Source organism: Neltuma alba, unplaced genomic scaffold (assembly GCF_004799145.2).
Source record: "Neltuma alba isolate B1F8T4 unplaced genomic scaffold, ASM479914v2 tig00013204_pilon, whole genome shotgun sequence".
Lineage (NCBI taxonomy): Eukaryota > Viridiplantae > Streptophyta > Magnoliopsida > Fabales > Fabaceae > Neltuma > Neltuma alba.
In genome coordinates, this window is record NW_021637509.1 from 17132 (window position 1) to 32356 (window position 15225).

The 15225-nt window shown below is 37.0% G+C and overlaps 2 protein-coding genes across 6 annotated transcripts; both read left to right on the forward strand.

The window, feature by feature from the left end:
- The first annotated feature begins 231 nt into the window (after nucleotides 1-231).
- On the forward strand, nucleotides 232-7368 carry LOC114735357 (potassium transporter 2). Of its 4 annotated transcripts, XM_028923046.1 has the most exons (12): nucleotides 232-306; nucleotides 390-570; nucleotides 1680-1737; nucleotides 2661-2757; nucleotides 2907-3141; nucleotides 3218-3460; nucleotides 3539-3592; nucleotides 3974-4234; nucleotides 5204-5256; nucleotides 5376-5493; nucleotides 5714-5968; nucleotides 6086-7200. In XM_028923046.1, the coding sequence occupies exons 4-12, from the start codon at nucleotides 2719-2721 to the stop codon at nucleotides 7198-7200; spliced, it is 2373 nt and encodes a 790-aa protein (XP_028778879.1). In that variant the 5' UTR covers nucleotides 232-306; nucleotides 390-570; nucleotides 1680-1737; nucleotides 2661-2718. The 4 variants fall into 4 exon arrangements, with proteins under 4 accessions (XP_028778879.1, XP_028778881.1, XP_028778878.1 ...); XM_028923048.1 differs by lacking the exons at nucleotides 232-306; nucleotides 390-570; nucleotides 1680-1737 and adding an exon at nucleotides 2221-2489 and having other exon boundaries at nucleotides 6086-7368; XM_028923045.1 differs by lacking the exons at nucleotides 232-306; nucleotides 390-570; nucleotides 1680-1737 and adding an exon at nucleotides 2221-2492.
- A 2487-nt stretch (nucleotides 7369-9855) lies between these two features.
- On the forward strand, nucleotides 9856-14955 carry LOC114735363 (mini-chromosome maintenance complex-binding protein). Of its 2 annotated transcripts, none has more exons than XM_028923054.1 (14): nucleotides 9856-10149; nucleotides 10542-10655; nucleotides 10840-10947; nucleotides 11162-11290; nucleotides 11615-11659; nucleotides 12008-12127; nucleotides 12287-12442; nucleotides 12884-12958; nucleotides 13117-13230; nucleotides 13387-13589; nucleotides 13678-13813; nucleotides 14044-14271; nucleotides 14469-14536; nucleotides 14632-14955. In XM_028923054.1, the coding sequence occupies exons 1-14, from the start codon at nucleotides 9982-9984 to the stop codon at nucleotides 14744-14746; spliced, it is 1779 nt and encodes a 592-aa protein (XP_028778887.1). In that variant the 5' UTR covers nucleotides 9856-9981; the 3' UTR covers nucleotides 14747-14955. The 2 variants fall into 2 exon arrangements, with proteins under 2 accessions (XP_028778887.1, XP_028778888.1); XM_028923055.1 differs by having other exon boundaries at nucleotides 11162-11260.
- The last annotated feature ends 270 nt before the right edge of the window (nucleotides 14956-15225 follow it).

Sequence of the window (15225 nt, forward strand, 5' to 3'; positions counted from 1 at the left end):
CTAGCCATGATTCTGAACAAGAGCAGTGAACGTTGTTTTTCCTCACTTCTTTATTTAAGCGACATTCGCCATTGTCGGTTAGTTCAGTACTTTAAACAGCTCCTGTCTCTGCTCTGTTCACATAATATTGATAATACAACTGGATTCCTCACTGTCCTCACTGCTTCACGCTCAAAATCCAGCCTTTCTCCAAAATTGAATCCATATATCTATTTCCTTCACGCCTCTTTTCATTTTGTTCTTAGGATCTACTTTCCGGCTTGAGCTTTGCAAGAAAGGGTGAATTTTTTGTTTTTTGAAAGTTTGGTAAGCATAAGTATGCCATTCCATAGTTTCTTGAATTTCAAACTTACACACGGGTGAATGTAATGGGTTGCTTGATTCCACAGCAAAGATCCCTTACTCTGAGAGATTAAACGTCGCCATCGTTAAGCTCGAAGAAGTACGATGATATTATAGACGCAGCCAAAAAGCGGTTGGGTTGAGTCTCTGAAATCAGAAGGGACAAAGACACTCATAGTAAAATGAAGGCTTAGTGGAGTCGAGTGTAAGAAAACGGGAAAAAAGCAGGTATTAATGTTGTCATTATCACCACCGGCCTGTTGGCCCAGTGGTGTGGGTGTGTGCGTGGGTGTGTGTAATGCGGGTTCGATCCCGCCCTCCTGTAACTAAAAAAAAAAAAATGTTGTCATTATCGCTTTAGGAAGGTGACGTTAATGCTGGATTATATTAGGGCTGAGCAATAGGTGGGGTGGGCTAACCCGAAAGTTAGCCCATAGCCTGCCCATTTATTTATAAATAGGCATAGGCTAACCCATAACCCGGTAGTAGTCCATATTAAATGGGCTACGGGGCAGCCCGTTTGGGCTGATCGGGTTATGGGGTAACTCATTTATTTTTTAAAATTTTTTTCAGTATAATTATTTTATATATGTAACCTTATGAAGCTGTCAATAAATTTTGCATGCCAAATAGCAAATCAAATATGAAATAACATCAACCATATTCAATCACACAACCTCACTTAGATTTGCAAACAATTAAAGTCTGATAAAATCATAAAAATAGTCACCAATCATAAAGTCTCATAAACTTTGAAAGTTCCAACTTTTACCTAAAGGATAAAATAAAAACTTAGACAAATATGATGAAGGTTTGATAAAATATGAATGAGAAACAATATCATCAATTAAATGAAGAATAAAAATATTTTAAAAACTTAAAATTTAAATGGGTGGGTATGGGCAGCCCAGTACCTTGCCCATAGCCCAACCCGTTTAATGGGTTACCCCGCCCATTTAAGCCTGCCCGTTTATAATTTCTTATTTAGGCTAATTGGGCGGGTTTAAATGGACAAAAATTTCATGGGTTATGGGCGGGCTAGCGGGTAATGGGTTTGTTGCTTACCCCTAGACCATATTGCTAGAGATGGAGCATGTTCACCTCTCATGGGCTTTTACATTTGCATTCATTGATGCACATGACTCTGCCTTTTAGGTGCTCTTTTGTGTGCGTATCTCTTTCCTCAATTGCTTCCAAGATTCTATTCTTCCTTTTCTGGATTCACTTTGATTTTTACTTGGGAAAAAGTGTTTCTCCATTTTTAGTTTCACTTGGTTTGTTTTTCCTGCAAAACCCACTGATTATGATAGTGGTTTGTTTTTCCTCTAATTTCGCAGCTTTGCCCGGCGCTTCCAACAGGACAGGAACATATATACAAGGAAAGAATTTCATAAGGTCGGCGGGCCGTTAGAAAAATTTGGTTTCCTTTCACACACATACAAAAGAATGAATTAATAAAATGATTCACACTTAATTCATGACGAGTGTGAGTGGAAAAGGGAGTATCTTTATGCGTAAGAAGTAAAGGAGAAGAGTAAGAAAAAATGGCTACTGATCCTTGACATCGGCTTTACTTGCGTGGGCTCGAGTTGATGAGTTTGTAACTGTCGCCTAATCACGTGCTTGTGCCTTTCGGTCACTGTCACCTAAATGCCTTCTTGTTGTTCTATCTTCATCATATGAGGATGATCCTACAGATAATTCATTTCTACAATTAGTTCTTCAACCTAATGCTGAATCATTTGTGCTGGACTTAAATTGAAGGGGATCATTATTAAGGTGCTTGCTTCTTTTCATAAGCCAGAGATAAAAAGGTAACGTGGGATGCACTTGCGCTTGCCTCTCCCTATCTGAACGATACTAGTATATCTGAACAACAACTTGCGAATTCTAGCCCAACCTACCCCACCATTTTCTTATTATTTTTGCCTCTCCTCGTTCCTCACTCACTCATTCACGATTCCCATTTGTTTTATTCATATGAGAGCTCGTTCTCTGAGTTGCTGTCGCCTTGGGAATAGTGCTCTTCTGGGTTTCTTCTCACTGTTTAATCTGAGGAGGCCAATTTGTGCTCAGTTTTCTAGAAGATTCGTGGGGAATGGTGGGGTGTGATAGAGGTATGGATGTCATGTGGGTTTATCGAAAAGGTAGTGAGCGTTTCTCCTTTCATCTCATCTTCTTTTGAAACGGAAGTAACCAGACATGATAAATCATGATTGGTCTTGCAATGATCAATATGAGATTCCTCCGGTCCTCTGGTACATATTTGCTCGTTCATATGGTATGTACCTTGACGGATTTTCTGCTTTCCGGTGCAGATCTGCTGCCAACTCTATACTAAAGGTGGTAATCTGTGAACCATAAGGAGTGTAGCAAATGGATCCTGAAAATGGGAAGTGTTGGGACACCTCAAAGGTTAGCGCATATAGATTCTACTTCCTTGGGTAGTATCTATGTGGGTTTTTGTTTTTTGGTTGACAAGTAGTGGTACATAAATTTCTTGTTCAAAATGCTTCTGAATTTATCAGACTTCTTATAGATTAACCTGCTGAATCACATTTCAGAAGAATTCTTGGAAGACTATTCTGCTCCTGGCCTACCAAAGCCTTGGCGTAGTTTACGGGGACTTGAGCATTTCTCCGTTATATGTTTACAAGAGTACATTTGCGGAAGACATTCAACACTCGGAGACGAATGAAGAAATTTTTGGAGCTCTTTCTTTTGTCTTCTGGACTCTGACATTGGTGCCACTGTTCAAGTATGTGTTCGTGGTCCTTCGAGCTGATGATAACGGAGAGGGTAAGCACACGAACAAATGAGAGAATCCTGTATGCTCTTGTCATCCAGGTGATAGTTTCACAACATGTTTTTGCAGGCGGTACCTTTGCCCTATATTCCTTGATTTGCAGGCATGCCAAGGTTAGCCTTCTACCGAACAGACAGATTGCCGATGAAGCACTATCTACGTATATAATGGAGCAGCCTCCTGAGAGAAACAGTTCTAGAGTGAAAAAACTACTTGAGAAGTACAAGGCCTTGCACACGGCTCTGCTAATTGTGGTTCTTCTTGGCACTTGTATGGTAATTGGGGATGGGCTTCTTACTCCAGCCATTTCTGGTAAGGTTCCTCGTTATTTTGCACCCATGACGAAGTAGTTTCTTGTAAGCTTGCTGAGTAATTGCTTTGCTTGTGTAGTTTTCTCGGCAGTTTCCGGTCTTGAGGTATCGATGTCCAAGAAACACCACCAGTGTAAGTTTACCTGAGATTTTCTTTCTGCTTCAGTTAATATATATATCCGAGTAACTATCTTCTGGCTAATCCGCACATAAAGTTGTTTTACTCACACATTTCAAGACTGGTTGGGAGAAGAAAAGAAGAAAGATGGTTCATCAATAGTTTTCCTTTAATTTGTGGCTTTTGGATGGGGTAGTTATAGCATTTACGCCCTGAAATATGACTATCTGACCATTAACATTGGACAGCAACATCTTACGGTATGGTGGTAGAAGAGGTTATTAATGGCATTTTTGGGACTCGACAATTGTTTCACTTTGTTGGAATTTATTAACTTGCGTTTCTTCCTTCATTTTTTCTTTTTGGAACTCAACATTAGCTGCTTTGAAATTGCAGATGCTGTCATCCCCATCACTTGTTTCATACTGGTGTGTTTGTTTGCACTTCAACATTATGGTACACACAGAGTGGGATTCCTTTTTGCACCAATTGTGCTGACATGGCTCCTATGCATCAGTACCCTAGGCTTGTATAATATATTCAAATGGAATCCCCATGTATATAAAGCCCTTTCACCATACTATATGTTCAGGTTTTTGCAGAAGACGAGGATAAGCGGATGGATGTCTTTGGGCGGAATACTGTTGTGCATAACAGGTAAAAGTGAAATATGCATGCACGGGGTAAAATTCCATATTTTGTGTACTCTTATATGTTAGTTGAATCGTGGGCTCTGTCTTTGCAGAAACACGCATTTCTTCCTGACTTGACCAAGAATATTAGATTAGGAGCATCTTATAAACAGCCTTGCAAGAATATATGTCTAGATTAGGAGCATCTTGTGAGCAATCTCAGCCATAGGTCAAAACCATGATTTTTATGAGCATGTACTTAGTCTCAGTCTACGCAATTATTTGTGGTATCAATCCTGAAACAATTATTCGGAACATGCATTTTTCCTTAGTAACTTACTATGGAAAGTTACAAGGGAGGTCCATTTGCACTTCCATCAGAATAATTTTTTTTTAATTTTTATTTTTAACATTTGCAGCGTTTGGACCTTTCACCCTTACCCTCATCCCGTACTTACCACCTGAGCTAGCCTCAGGTGGCGCAATAAATTCCGTTCTGATTTTTTTTTGGTTAGCATATGATAACCCATCAAAGTTTGATGGAGTGTGACGCCTTCATGAAACAGTGAACCTGAAGATTGGATGCAACATCTGTCCTGTGATATGGATTGGCAATACTTGTAGCATGTTCATGTTAAAATCAAAGTAGAAGCAGCATAAGGCTGAGAAGTTACTTATTTCATTTTTGTGTAGTAAATGATCTGAACAAGCCTTGAAAATGAAATTATAATGTTAATGCATCTTCAACTACCAACGAGCTCTATCCGATAGTTTACAAGTATTATACCAGAAAAAGTCAGATTTTATAATCATGTATAGCCTGAAATATTTGGAACGATTATAATCTGAGCCATATCCAACTGAAGTTGTTCAATTCTTAACACACACATATTTATAACATAACCTGTAAAAATTTTTACTCGTCCAGAGTCATGTAATTCGAATGTAACTTTACCAGTTGAAACATAATCTGATGTGGGCACGTTCTGAACAGGCTCAGAAGCTATGTTTGCTGATCTTGGGCATTTCTCATATGCAGCCATTCAGGTCGTCCTGCCATCCTTTTTTTTTTTTTTGGGTTCTTTGGTTGCAGATGCTTGTTATATAAACCTGGGAAAAGTCAGATTACATTCTAAAGAGTTTTTTTAACAAGTTGTGCTGTGCAGACTGCATTCACCTTTCTGGTATATCCTGCCCTTATATTGGCATATATGGGTCAAGCTGCCTACTTGTCATATCATCATCATCCCAGTCACGAGATCAGTTTCTATGTCTCAGTTCCAGGTATTCCATGTTCATGCTCATTTTATTAAGGCAATCATATTAGTATCTTAGCATAACAATCCAAAGAAAGCTACTAGAACAGTTAGATGGAATGTTGTTTTGCAACATCCGGGACGTTGGTTTTGCTTAATTATTTCCTCAACAGCGTCTGGTCGTCCTAGCTTATTACAATAGTATACTCCATAAAAATGTAACACTGATTTTTCCCCTCTTGTTGCAGATAAGGTGAGGTGGCCAGTGCTTGTCTTGGCCATTTTAGCTTCTGTTGTGGGAAGCCAAGCAATCATCAGTGGAACGTTTTCCATCATAAACCAGAGCCAGTCGCTTGGTTGCTTCCCAAGAGTGAAGGTTGTTCATACATCTGACAAGATACATGGTCAGATCTACATACCCGAAATCAATTGGATCCTAATGATCCTGTGCATTGCGGTGACCATTGGATTCAGGGATACAAAACACATGGGAAATGCATCTGGTGAGTTCTTATGCCTGTTTTGATTACCTGTACCAGTATTTCCACCTTGCCTATGCTTTTATTATGTATTAGTGTGAGTATTGGAATGGATACAATACAACTACTTACTTGTTGCAGGACTAGCAGTGATGACTGTGATGCTAGTGACGACATGCCTGACCTCATTGGTGATTATAGTTTGTTGGCATAAACCACCTATCATAGCCCTCTGCTTCCTGCTGTTTTTTGGTTCTGTTGAGCTGTTATATTTCTCGGCTTCACTGACAAAGTTCCGGGAGGGCGCATGGCTTCCTATCCTCCTTGCCCTCTTCCTTATGACCATAATGCTGGTTTGGCACTATGCAACCATCAAGAAATATGAATTTGACCTCCACAACAAGGTTTCCCTTGAATGGCTGTTAGCCTTAGGTCCGAGCTTGGGAATTGCTCGTGTGCCAGGAATAGGCCTAGTGTTCACTGATCTGACATCTGGCATCCCGGCTAACTTCTCCCGCTTTGTCACCAACCTCCCTGCGTTCCACCGCATCCTAGTCTTTGTATGCATAAAATCAGTTCCAGTCCCTCATGTCCCTTCTGCAGAAAGGTACCTTGTTGGCCGGGTAGGGCCTGCCAATCATAGGTCCTACAGGTGCATAGTCAGATATGGATACCGTGATGTTCATCAGGATGTTGACTCCTTTGAATCTGAACTAGTACAAAAGCTGGCTGATTTCATCCGCTATGATTGGTACCGATCAAGAGTATCTAACATAAGCACTGAGGATGATGCTTCAAACTCCAACGAATCAGCAAGTCACAGATTAACAGTGATAGGAACAATTGGATTCTCTGGGATTCCACCTTATGAGGTTGAGGACACAGTTCAGCCAGCAAGCGTATCAGTGGGGTTCCCAACTGTAGAAAGTGTGGCAGACGTCATAGAGATGGAACCAATGGGTGTGGCTCAGAGAAGAGTAAGGTTTGCCATTGATGATGATGAGAACGAGACAAAGAGTGAGATGGGGGTGGAAATGCAAGAAGAGCTCGAAGATTTGTATGCTGCTCAGCAAGCAGGGACAGCATTTGTATTAGGCCATTCTCATGTGAGGGCAAAGCAAGGATCATCTCTGATAAAGAGAATGGCTGTTAACTATGGCTACAATTTCCTGAGAAGAAACTGTAGAGGGCCGGACGTGGCGCTTAAGGTTCCACCAGTGTCTCTCTTGGAGGTTGGGATGGTTTATGTGGTTTAGGCTCGCGCATGTTATGTAATTAGACTCATTTTTGTTTTTCTTTTTTCGGGTAATATAAATTTGTATAACTAATACAGGCTTCAAATGCCAAGCATTATGTAGTCAATGAGGCTCTGATACTATTTCTATGTTTTTTTTTTTGGGTATTAGATTATTATGATTTCATTACTTTCTTTTATTTTCATTTCCCGAATTATTTTGATATAAATATTTTTTTTTTTATCTTTCACCCAACCGACGCATTCATTATACTCATGCAAGTTTGATGTGTAAATTACAAAAATAGTCAAATCAAATTATTCGCCTAAACCAAGAAATTGGGAATTTCATTTTGATCTTGAGCATTTTAAAAAGGGAAAATGACACTTAAACTTGAAAATCTTAAAATGCTCACTTCAATTTGTAAAATCCCAATTTAGGTATAAGTGACTAATTTGAGATTTGTAAATTTACTAAAATGACCATGTTGCCCTTTATTTTATTTATTATTTTTTAAAAAAGCAAATGTCTCCACTGGTCAACCGGTCGCTAGAGCTTGATGCCAGCAGGGGTCACCGAAACTCAAGTGGCCACAGTCACTGGAGCTCTGGTGACTGAAGCTCTTGCGGTCAGCAACAATTTTTTTTGAAAATTTTTACAACTTCAATAAAACAATTAACAAGTTTTTTAACGCTATTAACAAGTTCATTATAGTGGTTAACAATAGATTGTTTGAAAAATTCAAAAAATACTATTTTTACAACCTTAGTAATGTCGTTAATAAGTTTCGTAACTCCATTAATAATTTCGATATAGCATTTAACAACAAGTTTTTTTTAAAATTAAAAAAATTGCATTTTTACAACTTTAGTAACTACTTTTTTTGAAAATTTTTACTACTTCAGTAAAATGGTAAACAAGTTTTGTAATGCTATTAACAAATTCAGTATAGTATAGCAGTTAATAACAGATTTTTCAGAAAATTAAAAAGTAACATTTTTACAACTTCAGTAATGCCGTTAACAAGTTCCATAACTTTATTAACAAGTTCAGTATAGTATTTAATAACAAGTTCTCTAAAAAATTCAAAAAGTGACATTTTTACAATTTCAGTAACACAATTAACAAGTCATGTAACGATATCAACAACTCTTATAAAGGTTGATGTTTTAATATTAGCTCCCTATGAAAGTTGTACAACAAAATTTTTTTCACTTATTAGGTAGTCATTATGGTTATGAGAGTTATTAATATTGTTACATGACTTGTTAACTGCATTACTGAAACTGTAAAAATGTCACTTTTTGAATTTTTCAGAAAACCTGTTATTAAATGTTATACCGAATTTGTTAATAGAGTTACGGAATTTGTTAATAGCATTACTGAAGTTATAAAAATGCTATTTTTTGAATTTTCTAAAAAACCTGTTGTTAACTACTATACTAAACTTGTTAATTGCGTTACAAAACTTATTAACTGTTTTATTGAAATTATAAAAAAAATTTCAAAAAAATTAGTTACTAAAGTAGTAAAAGTGCTATTTTTTTTTGAATTTTTAAGAAAACCTATTATTAAATGCTATACCGAAGTTATTAATAGGGTTACGAAACTTGTTAACGGTATTACTGAAGTTGTAAAAATGCTACTTTTTGAATTTTCTAAAAAATCCGTTGTTAACCGTAACACTAAACTTGTTAATAGCGTTACAAAACTTATTAACCGTTTTACTGAAATTGTAAAAATTTTAATAAAAATTGTTGCCTGCGTCGGAGCTCCAACAACCGGCCAGTTGGGGCATTTGGTTTTTAAAAAAATAATAAATAAATATAGGGCAATATGATCATTTGAGTAAATTTACAAATCCAAATTGGTCACTTATGTCTAAATTAGAATTTTGCAAATTCAAATGACCATTTTAGGATTTTTAAGTTTAAATATCATTTTTGTGTCATTTTTCGTTTTAAAAACCACACCGTTTAAAATTAATGAAAATTGGTTGGCAAACATTAATCAAAGTTGATAAAATTTAATCAATGATTGTTTTTCTAATGTTTAAACAACATTATAATAGGTAAAATTAAAATTAAAGTTGATTGATTTTGTTACAACTGAATTAGATATACTTTGAATCAGTGGAACGTTTCAAGGTTGTGGAGGAAAAAAAAAATTAAAAATTTACGATATGTGTATTTCCATATTCAAAAAAAAAAAACTAGTAGCTTTGATTGAGTTAGATAATTAATTTAAAAAAATTCAAAAAATTAGTTAAATTAGTTATTTATATTAAATATATATTTTCACATAAATTATTTTTTTTAATTAAGTACATTGGTACTACTTCTTGGTTAAAATTTCTTACCATCAGTAAGAATATTTTGAATTAAGGTTTTTATATTTATAATCAAATCTAAGTATATAACCAATTTTCATATCAAGAATGAGAAGTAGCATTAAAATTATCATTTTCTACTTTAAAATTTGTTATTAGAAGCTTATATATTCTTACTGAAATTTTTTAATAACTATTTTTTTTGGGACTTTATAACAAATTTTCTATATTTATTGCATAAAATTGTGTTTTTAATTTGAAAGAGAGAGGCTTAGGACCCTAGAGAACTGAGACTAGGGCTGAGATGGCGGGAATAAACAGCCCGCGAAGTTTAGGCGGGAAAACAATCTGCATATCTCCACTGATCACTGAACGGGTAGTGAACCGCCGACCTTCCTGATTCCGTGATTCGTGACGCTCTACTGCGCAGCGAAGGCGAAAGACCGAGTAATTTGGCGATTCGGGACTAAGAAATGGTGGGACCGCCATACGATTTTCTGGTGAATCCTCTCGGGGTCGTGAGATCAACGTTCGAGAAGGCGATTGCTTCGGGCTCCGATCCTGCTTCTTTTGACGCCAAGGACTGGGGCGCCATTGATCTCTTCAGCGGTTTCCTCTTTGATCAGCCTGGACTTTCTCGGGTTCGCTTTCTTCTTTCCTGTATTTATATTTTTTTTACCCAGTTTCTAGTTTTATGGGATCTCATAACTGTCTTTATCGTTCACTATAATCTACCCGATCTTTAAAATCACTTACTGTCTTTACCTCATAGCATGAATATTTTCTGGAACTCATAAGTTTATGACTTTTTTGTATATTTAGTTTATTTGGACTTGGCAAAAGGCGAATAGAGTATTTTAACCTTTTCTTTCTCGGGAATTTAGAGCTTAATTAGTTCATTGTATGTTGCAAATCCATTATTTTATTACTAGATCAATTGGTTCTTTTATTCTTTGTAATTTTAATCTGTTACATATCTCCTAGTGATGTATTCATTGGTGATAAATTTGTTACCTGGGATGTGTTGTTTCAGGTTCCGGTTTTGACTCCTGCCACACTCAGATGGGTACAACCCAATACTCTAGTTCGGTTTCGTGGAATGATACAAGACATGATTGGGAATGAGCTTTATGTGGGTGCTTATAAGGTATTTTTTCTTGTCATTAATCTAAATTTATGGACTAACTATCTCTAATCTCTAGTACAAAGTAATTCTGATGCTTATAAGGTATTTTTTCTTGTCATTAATCTAAATTTATGGACCAACTATCTCTAATCTCTAGTACAAAGTAATTCTGATGATAGCGAACTATTTTTTTGCAATTTTGAAGGATGGTTCAGTGTGGAGGACCAACAAATTTATGGATGTAGCTCAGTTTCCTATGGGTTCCTCAGCAGATATGCGAATCTGGGAACGGCGGTTACTATACTGTGTTCCGGTGAGTTCTCTAGAGTCAACATTTTCTTTCAACATGGATGCTTGCTGCACCAATCTCAGATGCTTTCATACAAGAATCTAAACTGTTTCTGCTTCTGACAAATTCCATTATCATCCTAGAAGTGGGAATCTTGTTTGGGAAAATAACGATGGTGATTCAAGACTTGCCTAACGTGTAGGATTTCAATGATTTATGTTCCCCCCCCCCCCTTCAGGTCCCGGGGCAGAATGCATGGACTGAAATTTCAACAGAAGTAACTAATCAATATGAGGATTGGACATTTCAACAGAGAGAAAAGCGGAGGAGAGCAGATGATGAGTCTGATGAATGCAAGGATATGCATGTATATTCCGGCCTTGCCATGCTGTTGATAGTTAGATCATTGCCTTAGACATTGAAAATTTACAAATAATTAGTTGATGAGTAGCAAATTGTCAATTTAACATTAGTTCTTTGAAATTGAGTGACTTGCCTTCAAATGATTTGGTTACAAGATATTAATGCATTTTCTAATTTAATATTCTCTTGGTATTTTTCTTTTGTGCATAAAAGGGAGTGATTAATTTGACACCTACAAGTGAGTTTTAGGTTGTTTTTGGAAATTTTGCAGCATTAATTGCTGGATAATTTATATTTCATCATTCTTACCAGCATACTGAATTCATAGGTCTCAGCTGATACGGTTCAAGGCTCTCCAGATACCAAAAAGATGGTATGTAGAACTTATGCTACTCATTCTTTTTTTCTTTATTTCATTCACTGAAGAGAAGCAACCATGAGTTATGTTCTTAAGTGGCTTGCTTTAGGTCTTGATTGCATGATTTGCTAGCTCTAGTTGTATCACTTTGACTTGATTTGACCCCCCCCCCAAATTTTTACCAATATCAACATAAAATGTAAAATTTTTATGTATTTGGGCTGTTCACAAATTATGAATAGTGTAGCTTCTTTCTAGTGTTTATGTTTTTTTAAATCTTCAGACATATTAGTGGGCTCTGGTAGTGATTCTTTCAAGGATTGGCCATTGGCCTTAATGGTTTTTGTTGGGCGTAATTTACAGAGAGAAGATGAACACACTTCCCTTGCTACCCAATCTCAGGGAGCTTTGCCTGAGAGTTCTAGCTCTGGTATGAGTATTGTGCAAGGCTGTGATGGTAATTCACTTCCTTGTCTTGTGAAGGTAAGAACTGTTCTCTGTCTGTCCCTCTCTTAATTTCTTATGAAATTTATTGACATAGATTTTTCGTTTTTTATAAAAAGCTTTTATTCATTGTTATTGCTTTACATTTTTTCTGAAGTTCTCAGTCTTTTTCCTTCATTTTCATTCTTTTTTTCACAGATATATGATTCTCCGGAATCTGACTTAAAGCTGAATGATGTATTTGAGTTTGTGGGTATCCTTGCATCTAGTGCGGAGCCTCCTGTGGGCAGCAGAGATTCTGAATTTTCAGATGATTTTTGTGATGACCCATTGCAGCATTTTCCAGCTAACAAGGTGTTTATTGCAATTTACAATGAAAGAATTACCAATCCCCATCTCGTGTCGTGGAGATTTGTTCGTTGCGTGTTTGCACAAGTTCTGGATTTTAAGGGACAAACTTTTGTTTTTTATTGGGGGGGGGGGTGTTGTTACAACTTTCACAATTTCTTCCTGCCATGGCAGGTCCTTTCCTGGGATTAGTCACTTGAAAGTCGGAAGAGTTCTTTAAGTGTGACAAAAACATAACTTAGCTCTAAAACTCTACTTTATTGTCACTTCCAGACAATTTAATGCTTAATTGAATTAAAACGCCTGTTTTCCCCCCCAAAAGCATATATTAATCTGACAGGCTTCCTTGTTCCTTCAGGCACAACTATAAGGAGCATCAATTTAATGTTATGGTGACATAGTATCTGGTTTTTAACATATGCATATCCATTTTCCTCTGTGGTGCAGGTGCCACGCCTTCATTGTTTTGTTCACAGAAAACTTGCAGTTTCAGATTTCCTTCAGAATAACCCCATAATAGAGGTAATTTGCATGCTTGCTTAAGTATAATTCACTTAATCTGAATGATTGACTTGGAATTTGATTCGTATGTTTAAAGTTCTACATCTTGAGCTGGGTTCTCTTGTTATTTTCATTGATTGGAAAGTCTTTGCTGAAAAAGGATGTACATGATCTCGCAGCCAAAATCTCACTTGATCAGAGAGATCAGGGAAGCTCTACTCAGACATCTCACGTCCGTTCTTGGCAATGATGCTGTGGCTGCTCATTACTTGTTGCTACATCTTCTATCCAGGGTACGTAGTTCTTAGAAGTTTCTCCCCAGTCATTTCATGGTTTTGTAAATGCTGCCTTGATTCCTGTCTGGCTAACAATTCGTATTCAGCGTATGGTATTTTTCCAGCTATCCTCACAATTGAGGACCCTTATAATGATAGTCTGTTCTTGAGCAGGTACATGCTAGAGCAGACACTCTTGCGGTGGGCAAGCTTTCACTAAATCTTACTTGCTTTAGCAAAGAAACTATGTCTGCCTTTGGAAATATATTAATTCTTGCTGTGAAGAATCTCTTGCCTTTCACACATTGTATACCCCTTACCGTGGAGTACCTAAACACAACTGCACTTGCGCCAAGGAAAGATTATGATACAAACAGGTAATTCTAATTTCTAGTTCTTCTGATTTACGGGCACCTTATTTCTTATATTAACACGCATTTATGGGTGCCTGTGTTGATGCTCTAGACTGGTTACTGGAGCTCTGCAGCTAGCTGAAGGCACTCACTTAATTGTTGATGAAACAAAATTAAAGGCGGGAGCCCTCAACTCTGTGGGTGTGGAGAATGCAAGGCTTCTGAAAAATTTAATGGAGTTTCAAAAGGTAGCTATTTTCTTGTCTGGCACTCGTTTTAGTCATGGGAATTGTTTTAGTATGACTGTCCATTTAGAAGACAAATTTATAAATGCCTTGCACAACTGCTAGAAATGTCTAACATTCCTCAAAAGATTTGACAAAATTTAAAATGCTGTTCTCCTTTTGCAGCTGCTTGTTTGCAATTGTTTTATTTGAAAGTAGAGGTGAAGAAACTAACATTTCATACTGTGTTTCAGCTGGAATATGACTTCAAGTACTACAAAATGGAAATGGCCACCGATGTCCAGCTGCTAGTCATGTCAGAAGGGAAATCAAATATCTTGCCAGCTGATGTAGTTGTACCCTTCCGACCTTCTGTTGTAAATGCTACTGAAACTGTTGTTGGAGAAGCTTTAGACTCTTGGAGGTGGTATTTGGCTACTGTTAGACAGCTACCGCATTCTATTGAATCAGAAATGCAGAAGGTTTGCGTCATCTTGTTAAAGTTCAGATCAACTAGGCCTCTTTTGAGTTGACAGGAAAATAGTTAACCAACAAATTAAAATAGTCTCGCTCATGCTGAGTGCTTGGATTCCTTCCTGTTATTTTGACTCTTAATCTGTTAAAATGACACAACTTGAAGCATCTTTGGAGGCTTTATACCGGTGGCTTGTGTTTGCAGGTGGTAGAAAATGATTTAGTTGCAGCAAGACAAGCTGATAGGAGTTTAAATCCCCAAGATCTTAGCAAGTTAGCAACATACTCCTTGCATTGCTAATGCTAGCATTGTTTTTCATATCTAAACTGTATATTGAGTGCATGCTTTGTTGTCCTGCTCACAACAGATGGTTAACAATGGGTCGTCTCATGTCCTTGAGCTTTGGTGAGACCAGCCTCTCTCCAGAACATTGGCAAATGGTCAACGAATTGGAGACGCTGCGAAGTGAGAGATTAAAGTGAAGCATTCTTTTATGGGTTATGAGATTGAACTGCTGCCTCCTGGGGCCTTTGAAGAAAGGATAGCCCATCAGAAGCGTTTTTAGGCCAAAAAGGGTTGGAAAAGTTTGTCTGTGCGACCTGACAACCTGAATTGTCCGGCCAGTTTCCTCTTTTACCCGCCCATAACGTGTATATTTAAGATCCTATAGTGGCTTATGCATACGGTAAAACCTATGGAATACTCTTATATTTAAACTTAACATCTCCTGAGCGAAGCTATTGGCCGAATGAACAGGGAAAAAAAGTTATCGATTTATTTAAAATATAAATGATCAATACTAATCTAAAATATAAGTTTATAAGAACTTTTACTATTACCCAAGTTATAAACTATATTCATTAACCCATATACGTATGAAATAACTGTTGGAGGTTTTCATCACTTTCTCGATCAAATCTGAAGTCAACTGAAATTTCAACTACCTATTTGTTCTAAGGTT